Source organism: Scyliorhinus torazame, chromosome 2 (assembly GCF_047496885.1).
Source record: "Scyliorhinus torazame isolate Kashiwa2021f chromosome 2, sScyTor2.1, whole genome shotgun sequence".
In the NCBI taxonomy this organism is placed as follows: domain Eukaryota; kingdom Metazoa; phylum Chordata; class Chondrichthyes; order Carcharhiniformes; family Scyliorhinidae; genus Scyliorhinus; species Scyliorhinus torazame.
In genome coordinates, this window is record NC_092708.1 from 355,832,358 (window position 1) to 355,845,366 (window position 13,009).

The window sequence follows — 13,009 nt, forward strand, 5'->3', positions numbered from 1 at the left end:
GGCCACTCAGCCCATTGGGGCCCCGAGAATCGCCGGGGGTGGCCGCTGTCAATGGCCCCCGACCGGCGTGGCGGGAATGCTGCCGGCCCCTGAAAAACGCGCTGGAGAATAGGGCAGTCGGTGTCGGGGCGGGATTCGCGCCACCCCCCCGGGATTCTCCGACCCGGCGAGGCATTGTGTTGGTGCTGTACTAAGTTGTACTGTGGAGTGATACGGTAAAAGTTCTCCCTCATTTCCCAACAAATTAATTTCTTTTCTCAACTGTACCTTTTTTTTTAATGAAGAAAGACCAGGTGGCAAAGGACATCACTTCAGTCTATTCTTTAATGTCTTGCATCCAGTTTCCTATTCAGCATTGACGGACCCTGGGAGCAAGCTTTTCCACATAATATCACAGTTGGAGTTTTCATAGAATTTACAGTGCAGAAGGAGGCCATTCAGCCCATTGAGTCTGCACTGGCTCTTTGAAAGAGCACCCTACCCAAGCCCACACCGCCACCCTATCCCCATAACCCAGTAACCCCACCCAACACTAAGGGCAATTTTGGACACTAAGGGCAATTTAGCATGACCAATCCACCTTACCTGCACATCTTTGGACTGTGGGAGGAAACCGGAGCACCCGGAGGAAACCCACGCACACACGGGGAGAACGTGCAGACTCCACACAGACAGTGACCCAAGCCAGGAATCGAACCTGGGACCCTGGAGCTGTGAAGCAATTGTGCTAACCATTATGCTACCGTGCTGCCCCAGTTGACAGAAGAGAGGATACAGATAATACAATATGCCAAAGAAAATTAAAATTCTGCACTCAACCTTTTCCACTTTTTCGTGTCATTAATAGTTTGTTCATGCTGCAATTGCTTGCTCTGATCAGTCCAGCCTATGAGAAGCTTATTACAGAGGGAATGAGTGAAGGGAAATAGCGAGAAAATTGACCTTTAACCTACATAATGTGCTATGGAACGACACGGCATAAGAGCAGCAATCCACTGCCCCCAATCTGCCTTGGGATATTTCCGCCTACTGACCTGCCACTGTCAATAGCTGGGAAATTGAACCAGAAAAATTGCTTCTAACCATGTAATGCACAAAGATGCGGAAAGTTTGCAGCAACTGTCATTTTTTATTGGACATTTCATTTAATTGCATGGTGCAGCTGTTATATATTTGTCAAGTGTCGTATTTTATACTGGAATTAATGATAATGGAACATTACTGTAAAATATGTACCATGACACTACTTAACCTGAGACAGATCTATTGTCCAGATGCATGGGCTATCCCTTGGCATCATAGTACAACATAATTATGAAAGTTATAGCTCTACAGTAGAGCGGTTTTTAAGGCCCATTCAAATGTACAGATAGCAATTGTGCACGAGGAACCATCCAAGTAACAATATGCTCAAAAGCAACATAAATTGATTTTAAACTGCTGTACTTGTGTACATTTTTGCCCTCCCCCTAACCTTTTGAGAAAACAAATGCATACCCGAATTTTCTAGTAGTGTGATATCCTCTTATTCTTTGTTAGTACTTGTGTCTGAGGTGCTGAATCTTCGTCAGATAGAATTCATTCCGTTCATTGTGTTAGTGACTTAGCATTTTTTTAAACACCGCAGATCATATAGTCTGATTTGTTCTGCCTTCTATTGAGGATCCACTGCACCTCCTAAGATGATTGAGACTTCTGCCAATGGCAACCTGGACTGGTTTTATAATTCCTCGAGTAAAGCCAGTTGTGGTATTCACTTCGGAAGAAATCCTTAGTTTGTTTGGAAACACATACATGAATGACTTGAGTTGGCTGGAGTTGCAGTGGCGGCCTTGGAGGGAGTGGTTGCACACAGGGTGGCACCTGCTCGAAGGTGTTGGTTTTGGCCCCTTCTACCCGAACTTGGGGAATTTTGGCAGAAAAGTTATGCGGAGAGTGGAAGGGGATTAGTTCTCCTCTGGATGGACATGTCTGTGGGTTATCAAACACGACAGAAGACAATGAGAACCCTGGCTAAGGAGTTGGGAGACTCGTGACACAGCATCAATTGTAAAAATGTCGGCGGCGGAAGGATAGTCGACGACTAGAAAGTTTCCAATGGTGCAGTTGATGAGCTTCATTAAGGACGAATTTCGGCAGGAGAATAAAGAAATGCACAGTGACTGGTCAAAGGAAATTGAGGGGGCAGTGGCACCTCTTCGCGGGACTTTGGAACGGGTGGAGAAGAGCCTGGAGGTGCAGAGGACAACAATCCAGAAGGTGGTGTCTGACCAGAGTGACCGTATTGTGACACTGGAAGTGGGGATGGCGATCCTGGGGGATATCTGTAAGATGCTGTGAGCAAAGATGGAGGACCAAGAAAACCGGTCCAGGTGGCAAAATCTGAGGATCGTGGGCCTACCGGAGGGAGTGGATGGAATGAGTGCAACGGGCTATGTCGTGGGGTTGTTGACCAGGTTGGTGAATGAGAAGGTACCAGGCAAGGCCCCGGAGGTGGATTGGGCCCATAGGTCCCTGAGGCAAAAGCCAAGAGCAAGAAGAGCCACCTCGGGCAGTGATTGGCATATGCACAAGTTCAAGGAAAAGATTGTGAGGTGGGCCAGGGCACAGTGGGATTGCGATTTGGGCAGGAAACATCAGGACATTGGTGCGGAGGGGGACAGGCGGGGTTTAACAAGGCCAAGGCAGTGTTGTACCAGTGCCAGATTCGGTTTGGGGTGTTGTACCCAGCTAGACTTGGGTCACTTTCGAGGGCCAGGAATATTACTTTGAGACACCAGTGGAGGCAAATGGCTTTATTAAGGAACATAAGCTAGGGAGGACTGATGGGGGAAATATATGTGGAAGTTCTGTCTCTGATGAATTTTGTTACCTGTTTCTGTTTGCCGATTGGGAAAGGTTGTGGTGAGGGTGGTTGCACCTCCATGCTTTGTGCATTTTCTGGGTTTTTTTGTATTGAAGTTAAATTGCTGCTTTTTTCAGAGGGTGTTAGGACTATAGTGTTTAATTGTATTGCACTCTCTTGTTTCTCTGTACAGTGCATGAATGGTTGGGGCGGTAAGATGGTTCGAGAATGTTCTGCATGGGGGCCATTTTGGGGTGATGTTTTTCTCATTGGGTGTGGAGGAAGGGCCGGGGAGGAGGTCTGGAGAGAAGCAACGGGGCTGTGAGATGCAGGTGGGATGGGGATGGTGGGTTTTTGGGTAGGGCCTTCAGGTGGGAGTCGCCACACTAGCAAGAAATGCTAGTGAAGTAGTGGAGGGGGGGGGGGGGAACACTGCAGTGGTTAGCCAGTGTGGGAGGAGGGGAGTTGGGGATTGTGGGGGGGGGGGGGGGGGGTGACTTGGCCATTATGGAGGGTGAGTTTGGTCCTGGAAGGGGCGGGTTTCCATCTTGGGTGGGCCCGAATCAGAGTGGGGGGTGGGGGCGGAGCTGAAGGGTGATGATGGCAGATCTTACGGGGCAGGGGAGACAGAAGCCTTTGGTGCGAATCGTGACATGGAATTTCTACGGGCCAAATGAGCCGGTTAAGCGGTTCCAGGTGTCGCGCACTTGAGAGCAGACGTGATTTTCCTGCAGGAGATGCTCCTCCAGGTGAAATATTAGGTGAGGTTGAGGAAGGGGTGGGTGGGGCAGTGTTCCACGTGGGGCTTGACTCAAAGTCGAGGGGGGGTCGCTATACTGTTGAACAAGAAAAAGGGGTTTACAGAGGCTAGTGAGGTGTGGGACATGGGGAAGGGGGAAGTTTGTCAGTGAGTGGGGTGCTCGTTGGGACTTGGGCGGTGTTGGTGAAGGTGTATGCTAATTGGGATGATGCTGGATTCAGGCCTATAAAGGATGATCCCAGCTTTGGACTTTCACCAGATTATGGGGGGGGGGGGGTGAATTTTAATTGTTTGGAGCAGAGGGTGGATAGGTCGACCCTAAGTGAATGGGGAGGATGAGAATGGTGCCAGAGCTGGGAGGGTTTATGGAGAAGATGGGGATAGTGGATCTGTGGAGGTTTGAGCATCCAGGAGAGAGAGAGAGAGTACTCCTCCTGCTCACATGTGAATAGGGTATATTCCGGATTGACTTTTTTGTGGTGAGCCAAGCGGTGCTGATGAGGGGGTGGAAGGTTGGGAATATGCGGGAATAGTGGTTTCTGACCACGCCCCACACTATCTAGATGTGAGACTTCTTTACGGTCAGGCGCAGATACCAGGGTAGAGGTTGGATTCGGGGCATTTGGCCGACCAGGATTTCTGTGGGAATGTGGCAGTGGCGATTAAGAATTATGTTGAGCCTAATCAAAATGGGGAGGTATCGGCAGCCACGTTTTGGGAGGCTTTGAAGGCGGTGGTCCGGGGGGGGGGAATTATTTTGTTCAAGGCCCAAAGGATAGGATGGGGAGGGAGGAGCATCGGTGACTGTTGAGTGGATATGAGGTACTCTGTGGCCTCACAAAGGAGTTGTTGCAGGGGCAGTTTGATCGTTTGACAATGGGAAGCGGTGGGTCAGCTGCGGAGGATGTTGGGGTGTGCAGTACGAGTATGGGGAGAAGACGAGTCTCATGCTCGTCCACCAGCTGCAGCGACAGGCAGCGGGGAGGGAAATTCTTCAGGAGGGGGTGGTGTAGGGCCGAGCCCGAGGTGAGCATAGGCTAAAGTGGGTCAGTTTTTAGATGGGCTGGACTTCCCGGAGGTGGAGGGAAGAGGCAGGCACGAGGAGCCGTTGGGGCTAAGGGAGGTGATGGAGTGCATTGGCATGATGCAGTCGGGTAAAGCGCCGGAGCCAATGGCTTCCCGGCAGAATTTTATGAGCAGTTTCTGACGGAGTTGGCCCACCACGCTTTGGGCATGTTTAATGAAGCAGTGGAGAAGGGGAGTTGCCAGCTACGCTGGCGCAGGCGTCAATTTTGCTGATCACAAAATGGGAGGGATCCATTAGTGCGGTTCCTATTGACCCATCTCTCTGCTGAATACGGATGTGAAATTCCTGGCAAAGGTGTTGGCGTGAAAGGTGGTCTCTGAGGATCAGATGGGGTTTGTGAAGAGAAGGCCACTCTCTAGTACTATTAAGTTGTTAAATGTAATTTTTTAAAAAATGTTTTTATTGCGTTTTTCAATTTTACTGAATGATACTTTTAACAAATAGTGTACCTGGTATTTACACGTTGTACAGTTTCTGTTCCGTCGTTGGTAGCCCCTCTTCCGCCCAGATTGTCCTTCTGCTGTGTTCCGCTCGTCTTTTCTGTGACTTTTGTTTCCTGCCTCTCCCCCTTATCCCCCCATGTTTCTCTGTGGCTCCCTTGGGTTCCCTCCTCATCTCCTTTCCCCCCCCTTCCCCCTTTTTGTACCTCCTCATTCTATGCGTTCTTGTCTGCTCACCTCCGTCTCCCCCTCTTTCCCTAGTCGCCACAAACAGGTCTTGGAACAGGCCAACAAATGGCCCCCACGCTTTGTGGAAACCCTCAGATCGTGTACTTAATCTTCTCCAGGTGGAGAAATTCTGCCAGCCAGTCTGCAGTTGTGGGCGGTGCTGCTGATCACCAGCCGAGCAGGATGCGCTGGCGTGCGATTTAGGAAGCAAGTGTGTCGGCCCCCTTCCCGATATGTAACTGTGGCGGTTCCAATACCCTGAAGAAAGCCACACTCGGGCACGGCTCCACCCTTACCCCCACAACCTTGGACATCGCCATGAAGAAGACTGTCCAGAACCCGACAAGTCTGGGGCATGCCCGGAACATGTGGGTGTGGTTGGCTGTTCGCATTTGTCCTCCACCTCCGGGAAGAACCTATGCATTTGGGTTCTGGTTAGGTGTGCTCTATGCACCACTTTAAACTGCATAAGGCTATCCCTTGCACTTGAGGAGGTGGAGTTGGCCCTGCTCAGTGCTTCATTCCAGAGTCCCCAACCCGCTTTTCACGTCTCGCAGAGGGATCGCCAGGGGTTCAATTGCTGGGGCGATCAGGAGCAGGGACAGTGGGCATCCCTGACGTGTGCCTCTGTGCAGCTGGAAGTATTCAGAGCTGGTGGTGTTGGCCCGACTGCTCGCCTTGGGGACATTGTACAGGAGTTTCACTCAGGAGGTGAACCCTGCTCTTAGCCCAAACCGCTCAAATACCTCAGAGGTACTTCCACTCGACTCTGTCGAAGGCCTTTTCTGCATCCAGGGTGGTGATCACCTCTGGTGTTCTCTCCCCAGGGGGTGTCATTATTACATTCAGCAGCCGCCTGATATTCACTGCCTACCCTTGACAAAGCCCGTCTAGTCCTCTGCGACTATCTCTGGTATGCAGTTCTCCAGTCGCTTGGCCAAGACCTTCGAGTATCTTTGCGTCAAAATGAGCGGCTAAATGGGTCTGTATGATCCGCATTCCATCGGGTCTTTGTCTTTTTTGGGTATCAGCAATATCGTTGCCTGTGTTAGCGTGGGCGGCAGGGTGCCCCTTGCTAGTGAGTCTGCGAACATATCCCTTGGGTGTGAGGCCAAGGCTGACGCAAATTTTTAATAGAGGTCCGCTGGGAACCCATCGGATTCCGCCGCCATCCCTGCCTGCATGGAGCTAATGCTCTCCATTATCTCTCCCGCATACAGGACCTATTGGTGCTTTCAGTTTCCCCCGCCTAGTCGTCCCCCACGACTGGCATGTCCAGTCCATTGAGGAACCGTTTCATCCCAATGCCCCGTCGTGGGGGGCTCGGAGGTGTACAACCCTCGGTAGAAGGCCTCGCGCATCCAGTTGACCTCTTTTTGGCTTGGTTACCAGTCTGCCTCTGCTATTCTTTACTTGCGCTGTCTCCAATGTGGCTGCCTGCTTTCTCAACTGGTGAGCCAGTAGGCGGCCAGCCTTTTCTCCGTGCCGTAGAAGATCCCCCGGAGTTGGTGTTCTGCTTTCCTGGTGGATAGCAGGTTAAAGTCCATTTGCAGCTTTTTCCTCTCTGCCAGCAGCTCTACAGTCTGGCCATCGGAGTACTTTGTCAACCTTCAGGATGGAGTCGGTCAGTTGTTGCCTAGCCACCCTTTCCTTCCTGTCTCTACATGCCTTTTATAGGCTGAAATTTTTCCCCTAATCACAGCCTTCAGTGCCTCCCACAAAGTGGAAGGTGAGACTTCCCCGTTCTGGTTATTAATAATGGCCTGTTTTTTGGCAGAAAGCTTTGTCGGCCAAGAGGTCCATGTGGGGCACTGGGCACAACCCGTCTCTAACCTCACACCATGTAGTGTGGAGCATGGTCAGAGGAATATTTCGCCCTTGCTATTCCTGGAAGTACCGATTTCCCCACTGCAAAGAAGTCGATCTGGGTGTATACTTGTGCACCGGCGAAAAGAATGAGAATTCCCTCTCACCAGGGCGTAGAAACCGCCATGGATCCACTACCCCATCTGCTTAATGAATGGTCCCAGTTCCCTAGCCATGCCTGTCTTTTCCCCCATTTCTGGGGTTTGATCGGTCCATCAGAGGGTCCTGTACGCAATTGAAGTCACCCCTCATGATCAGTTGGTGTGTGTCAATGTCGGGAATTTCCACCATGGTCTTCTTTATAAAGTCTGTCTCATCCCTGGATTATGATCAAATCAAAGAAATTCCAGCATATGAGGAGGTCAATCAACCTATTATTCCTGTGCTCGTCTTCCTGTTTCAGCTACTGCCTATTCTAATCCCATTTCCCTGCCCATCCCTTAATTCTTTTTCCTATTTACCCAATTTTGAATGATCTGTTTCTTATGACGTTGCATCTACTTCTGGTAACGTATATTTAATGACCCACTTTGTGAAAAAATTTCTTCTAACTTCCCTTCATTCTTGAGAATTCTCCAGTTTGTAGCTCCACTTATCAATTTGCTGCGATAGAAAAAATTGTAATTTAAAATATTTAGCCTAAACCTTTTTTTTTAAAAGAACCATCCAAAAATTACTTCAACTCTCATTTATAGTTTCATCAATCTTAAACTTTTTGTTTTGATCCTACCCATGTCCATGCTTCCTTAACAGCACTGTAGGTATTCCAACACGCATGGTTTCAAGAAGGCAGCACACCGCCACCTTCTCAACGGCAGCTGGGTATGGGCAGTAAATGCTGGCTTAGCCAGCAACACCCATCTTCCAGAAATGAATTTTTAAAACCTTTATTTTCTAGGTGGTTCCTTTTTATTTTCTCTCACAAAAATGTCATGCTAGGAACTGTTGCTCCATCGGGTCAGTTAAACTTCCCAAAAGGTCAAAAAATTATTTTATAAACTTAAAGGAGATTGTTTCTGACTGTGTAGTGACTTTTTAAATATCTGCAAACAATCCCATTGAGCAGTGGGAGGGTTTGGGTTCCAGCTGTTATGGGCCAGAGTTTAAAACTCCAAAGTATTATAGAGTTCACCTGACTTATAACTTTTTGTTGAATTTGGCTAGGATGAGCACAAAAGGTGTGATTCAACAGTCTTCCTTGACACTTTAATCAAAATAAGCTTTATTCTAAGAACTTAGTTAACATTTATATAAACACACAGCGAGAATTTTTATCAATTACAAACATAAAGATACCCCACAGGTACAGTAATCCATATATAATACTTAATAAATTCCCCCTTAACTGTTCCAATTCAAAAACAAAGTCCCATAAACCAAAAACCCCTCTTCAAGGTGTGGCCCAGCACTCTGCATTCTCACTTGAATAAGACTGGCTTTTCCTGAGATTCTCACCAGCAGGTTTAAACCCTTCCGGAAAGAAAACTATATCTAAAGCCACCACCAAGGTGATTTTTACAGGAACAGATCTTTAAAATGAAAATAGAGACAGGTCAAAACGCTTCTGTTCTCTGGATTAGACCACAGCAGCCAAAACTGAAAGCAAAAGTAAAAACCGCTCACAGAGCCACATCCCAGCTCCACCCACACAATGACATCACTGAAGTCATCTGATAAGACAAAAACCTTTCTTAAAGAGACACTCCCATGACGCAGTCATGAAGTGATAGTTAAGCATTTCCCTCGAGAGGGTGTAAATCAGAGGTCCAAGCTGCCTTACATATCTTTGTTTTAAGCAATTGTTGTCAGAAGCTGAGACCTAAGAAGCTTGGTAAATAGTGGGCGGAAAAGGGGAAAATGTTTAACCCCAGTCCCGTTACTTTTTATCCATGTGCATTTAGATGAGAAGATTAGTAATGTAAGCCTCAAAATGTTTTTGAATAAACTGGATAAGACTCTTTTATCACAAATTGTTCCAGGGTGGAAACAAAGCCTGTAAGTGACTGACTGTTTCAGATCTTCTGGTGGTAACTCTGATGTTTTGGCTTTTGTTAAAAGTTGATAGATGATTAGTACTAATGCTTGCATGCTATTTCTGAATATGCAGTTTGCACCAAAATAATGGGCGGGATTTACCAACCGACCACCCCACCATGTGTTTTTTGGCGGTGGAGGCAGCCCATCGTTGTCAACATGATTTCCCGTTGACAGCACCCCTCGATGCCGGGAAACCTGTGTGCTGGCATGGAACTGGAATTTCCCACCGGCATGAACAACGGTAAATCCCGCCCAATGAATGGAGCTTTCAACATAAGGGCTGCAAAACCAGTAATAGATCTCCAGCCTTGTTCATCCCGCATGATCTTTCTTTGCCTTTGGGAAAGGAAAATTGGGTGTGCTGTATAATGATCTGCTGACCCAATTCTGCCCAGTGTCTCCAGAGAATGAGATGGAACAGTTGAATTATAGAATGGTAGGTTTGAAGAGCCCCTGCAATTTAAAATGTGATACGATGCATGTCTGTGGCATGTTTTTGAAGTGATTTTTGAATAGATTCTGTTTGTTCTATATACACTAGCCTGTCCCCACACTACTCCCAAGTACAAGGTTTTTCTAATTGTATTGCAAGCAATTCAAAGGTAGCTACATTCAGCTTGCTGCTGGAGGATCGGCCAAAACATCTGCAGCCTAATTTGGTTACATGGAGCATGGTTACATCTGTGGAAGATCAGTCCTTCTGCATGTTCAAGGCAGAAATCAATAGGTTTCTGGGGACTAATGACATCAAGGGATATGGGGATCGTGTGGGGAAAATGGCATTGAGTTAGGGGATCTGCCATGATGCAGTTGAATGGTGGATCAGGCTCGATGGGCTGAATAGTCTGCTCCTCTTGTTCTATAGCAAATGCTGCAAAAAATATTCCCTTTGGGATCTCTCAATACACCTTCAACATTTCTGCCTTGGAAAATCTCTGTCCACATTATATTTGCATACATGAGTTAAGTCCAAATACTAAAAAGCTAAATTTTCTGCTAATTGCTATCTATAAGCATAGCACACTTGGTTGAGAGGTGCAGAGCCCTGAGCACAGACCACTTGGTGCCGCATTAGCAGCAGTGGGGAAAAAACGGCAACTCCACCATTCTTCACTCTGGCTTTACATTTATTTTTCTTAAATCAGCTTCCCTTTTTATCTATATTAAAATTGTTGAAACAGTATGTGGTTTAAAAATATATATTTTACATTACATCTTGGTGCAGCTGTAGATTTTATTTCCTCTGAACTGTTCTATTAGTCTTTACATTTTTTCTGTGATCTTTCAGATAATCAGAGATGTTTAAATTAAGAATTGTTAAAGCAGCTGATTGGGAAGTTCCTGATGGTCATAGTAGTTAAGTATGGTGTCATTGAACTAAATATATCAGAGCAGTTGAGTTAGTTGGTTCAGACCATGGGCACAGTAATGTTCATGAATTCTCATTCTGTAAACAAATTGAACTATTTCAGCAGATCTAGTCTTATCAAACATATTGGCTTTCTGCTTTGTTTTTCACAGGTCATAGTTAAAAAATGGTTCATTCCTTGCCCACTGTTTAATGGAACCATGAATTATGTTCAGGTAAGCCACCTTTAATACTCCTCTGGTGGTTAAAGTAGGTTGCTGAAAGGCTCGAGTGACATCATTTCTGTTAATATGCCAAGCAGACATCCCACTTAAGAAATTATTGCAGATAAATTAATAATCTGGCATGCACTGCCTGAAAGGGCACTGGAAACTGATTCAATTGTAACTTTAAAAAGAAATTAGATATAAACGTTTTTGCCGGACTATGGAGAAAAAGCAGGAGATAGGATGAAGTGGACAGTTCTTTCAAAGAACTGGTGTAGACCAGTAATAGATTGACCTCTTTCGGTGTTATATGATCTGATTAACACCGTGCAATCCCTGGCTGTCTAAATGGGATGCACTCCTGGCTGTCTAACTGGGATGCACGTGAGCCCTATTTGTGGCTAAAGCATCACATAACAGTATCACAGCTGTGTCAGGCCTAATTTTTTTGAATGTATGTATAATTTTTACCACATTAACATCTAATGGAGTAAAGCAATGTTGCTTTACTGAGCAACAATACAGAAGCTCAAGTATTTGCAAATTAATGGAGAGTAGCGTAAATTCAGTCAACCAATCTTTGCTTTTTGAAGTCTCTGAAATGATTAAGCTGGGGGCTTTCAACTGTCGACTCATGGTCCCCCGAGTCTGCAAGAGGATTTTGGGCGGCCTGAGAGTTGGCTTGTCTCATTGGTAGCCTCCCATGACTTGTTTTTTCCCTGCTCTGCTCTTATTGAAATGTGTGTTCTTGTCGTATTAAAATACTAATTTTATAATCGGGGTTCAGACTTTTTTATAATATCAGATGGGAGCCTCTGGAGCAAAAACGTTGGGAAGCTCCACCCTTCTAAATAAAGGATTGAACAGAATGTGTTCTTTTTTTGCTGTTCTTTGTTCATCAAAATGCATGTAAGCACTGGGGAATGACGCTATCCATTTCCGACACCTAGCATTAGCATCACCTCTTGTCAGCTATAGTGTATTTAAGTTTCAAGTTAACTACCTTCCAATCTGCCCCAATAAAATATTTTGGCCTCAATCGATGTAACATTTTTTACATTTTCAATATTAGGTTATTCAATTACCTCCTGAGAGATAGCAAATTGGGAGTAATTGTGTTATGCGCTCATTCAGTAGGGACTGAATTGGGACATCCAAATTCATTTCACATAGGACCCAAAATCTGGACTAGATTCAAACCCATGTTCCAAAAATTTGGCTTGTTTTTGCATAAAGCAATTTTATAGCTGGATGGAGCCTACAGAAGGAATGTTAATGTCATAAACGGTGTCTACTTCATCTAGATTTGAAGGCGTGTGCTCGTTTGCAATTCAATTTGACAGAACTCTGTTAATTAATTTATATGTTAATTAATTTATACTTTCTGGAATATCCAGGATTGTAAAATTGCTCCATTCATATTGGATTCTGTTCTTAGCCAAGGAGGGGAAAGAATCAGCCACTCCTAATGTGCTTTCTCAGGTGGAAAATATGTGGATATTGGGATCAGACTTCGCAGCACCATGATTATTCCACTCATTGTATTGTCAGCTATAGTTGCCAGTTAGACTATTTTATTGAATAGCTAGCGAAGGGGCTGATTTAGCACAGTGGGCTAAATAGCTGGCTTGTAACGCAGAACACGGCAGCAGCGCGGCCTCCCTGAACAGGCACCGGAATGTGCGACTAGGGGCTTTTCACAGTAACTTCATTGAAGCCTACTTGTTACGATAAGCAATTATTATTATTATTATTATTATTATCACCCACTGTAACATTTCCCCCGACATGAGTTGCAGGCGAGATGGTGATAAACAAGAGGATATCTATTTATTTTACGTTGGTGATTTCAAATGGAAGAGAAGTCTAATCTTGACGTTCGCATACATGATGTTCAATGAAGACTTACATACCAGGTTGAAAGGTTAAATGAACAACAAATGATGTAGGGATCATGATAGAATGTAAAGTTTTATATATTTTTCTTTCTCGTTTAGAACTTCAGTTCCGATGAATGTAAACCAAAGCTTCTACACATTTCAACCAAGGTTTGTACTCTGTTTATAGTAGTGTATACAGGCATAGCAACTGTTCACTGGTTATAGAAGATCACCAGTACAATTAGTCGTCCAGAAAAGTTGCATTAATAAATGTTTGGCAGTTACTTATGC

General features: G+C 45.7%; 1 protein-coding gene across 1 annotated transcript in view; it reads left to right on the plus strand.

Moving 5' to 3' along the window:
• The window catches only part of slc38a6 (solute carrier family 38 member 6), an 86,520-nt gene that overhangs the window by 57,619 nt on the left and 15,892 nt on the right, over positions 1 to 13,009 (plus strand). The window contains exons 9-10 of the mRNA XM_072491897.1: positions 10,785 to 10,847; positions 12,836 to 12,886. Coding sequence (XP_072347998.1) covers positions 10,785 to 10,847; positions 12,836 to 12,886 — 114 coding nt within the window. The remainder of the gene's footprint in view (positions 1 to 10,784; positions 10,848 to 12,835; positions 12,887 to 13,009) is intronic.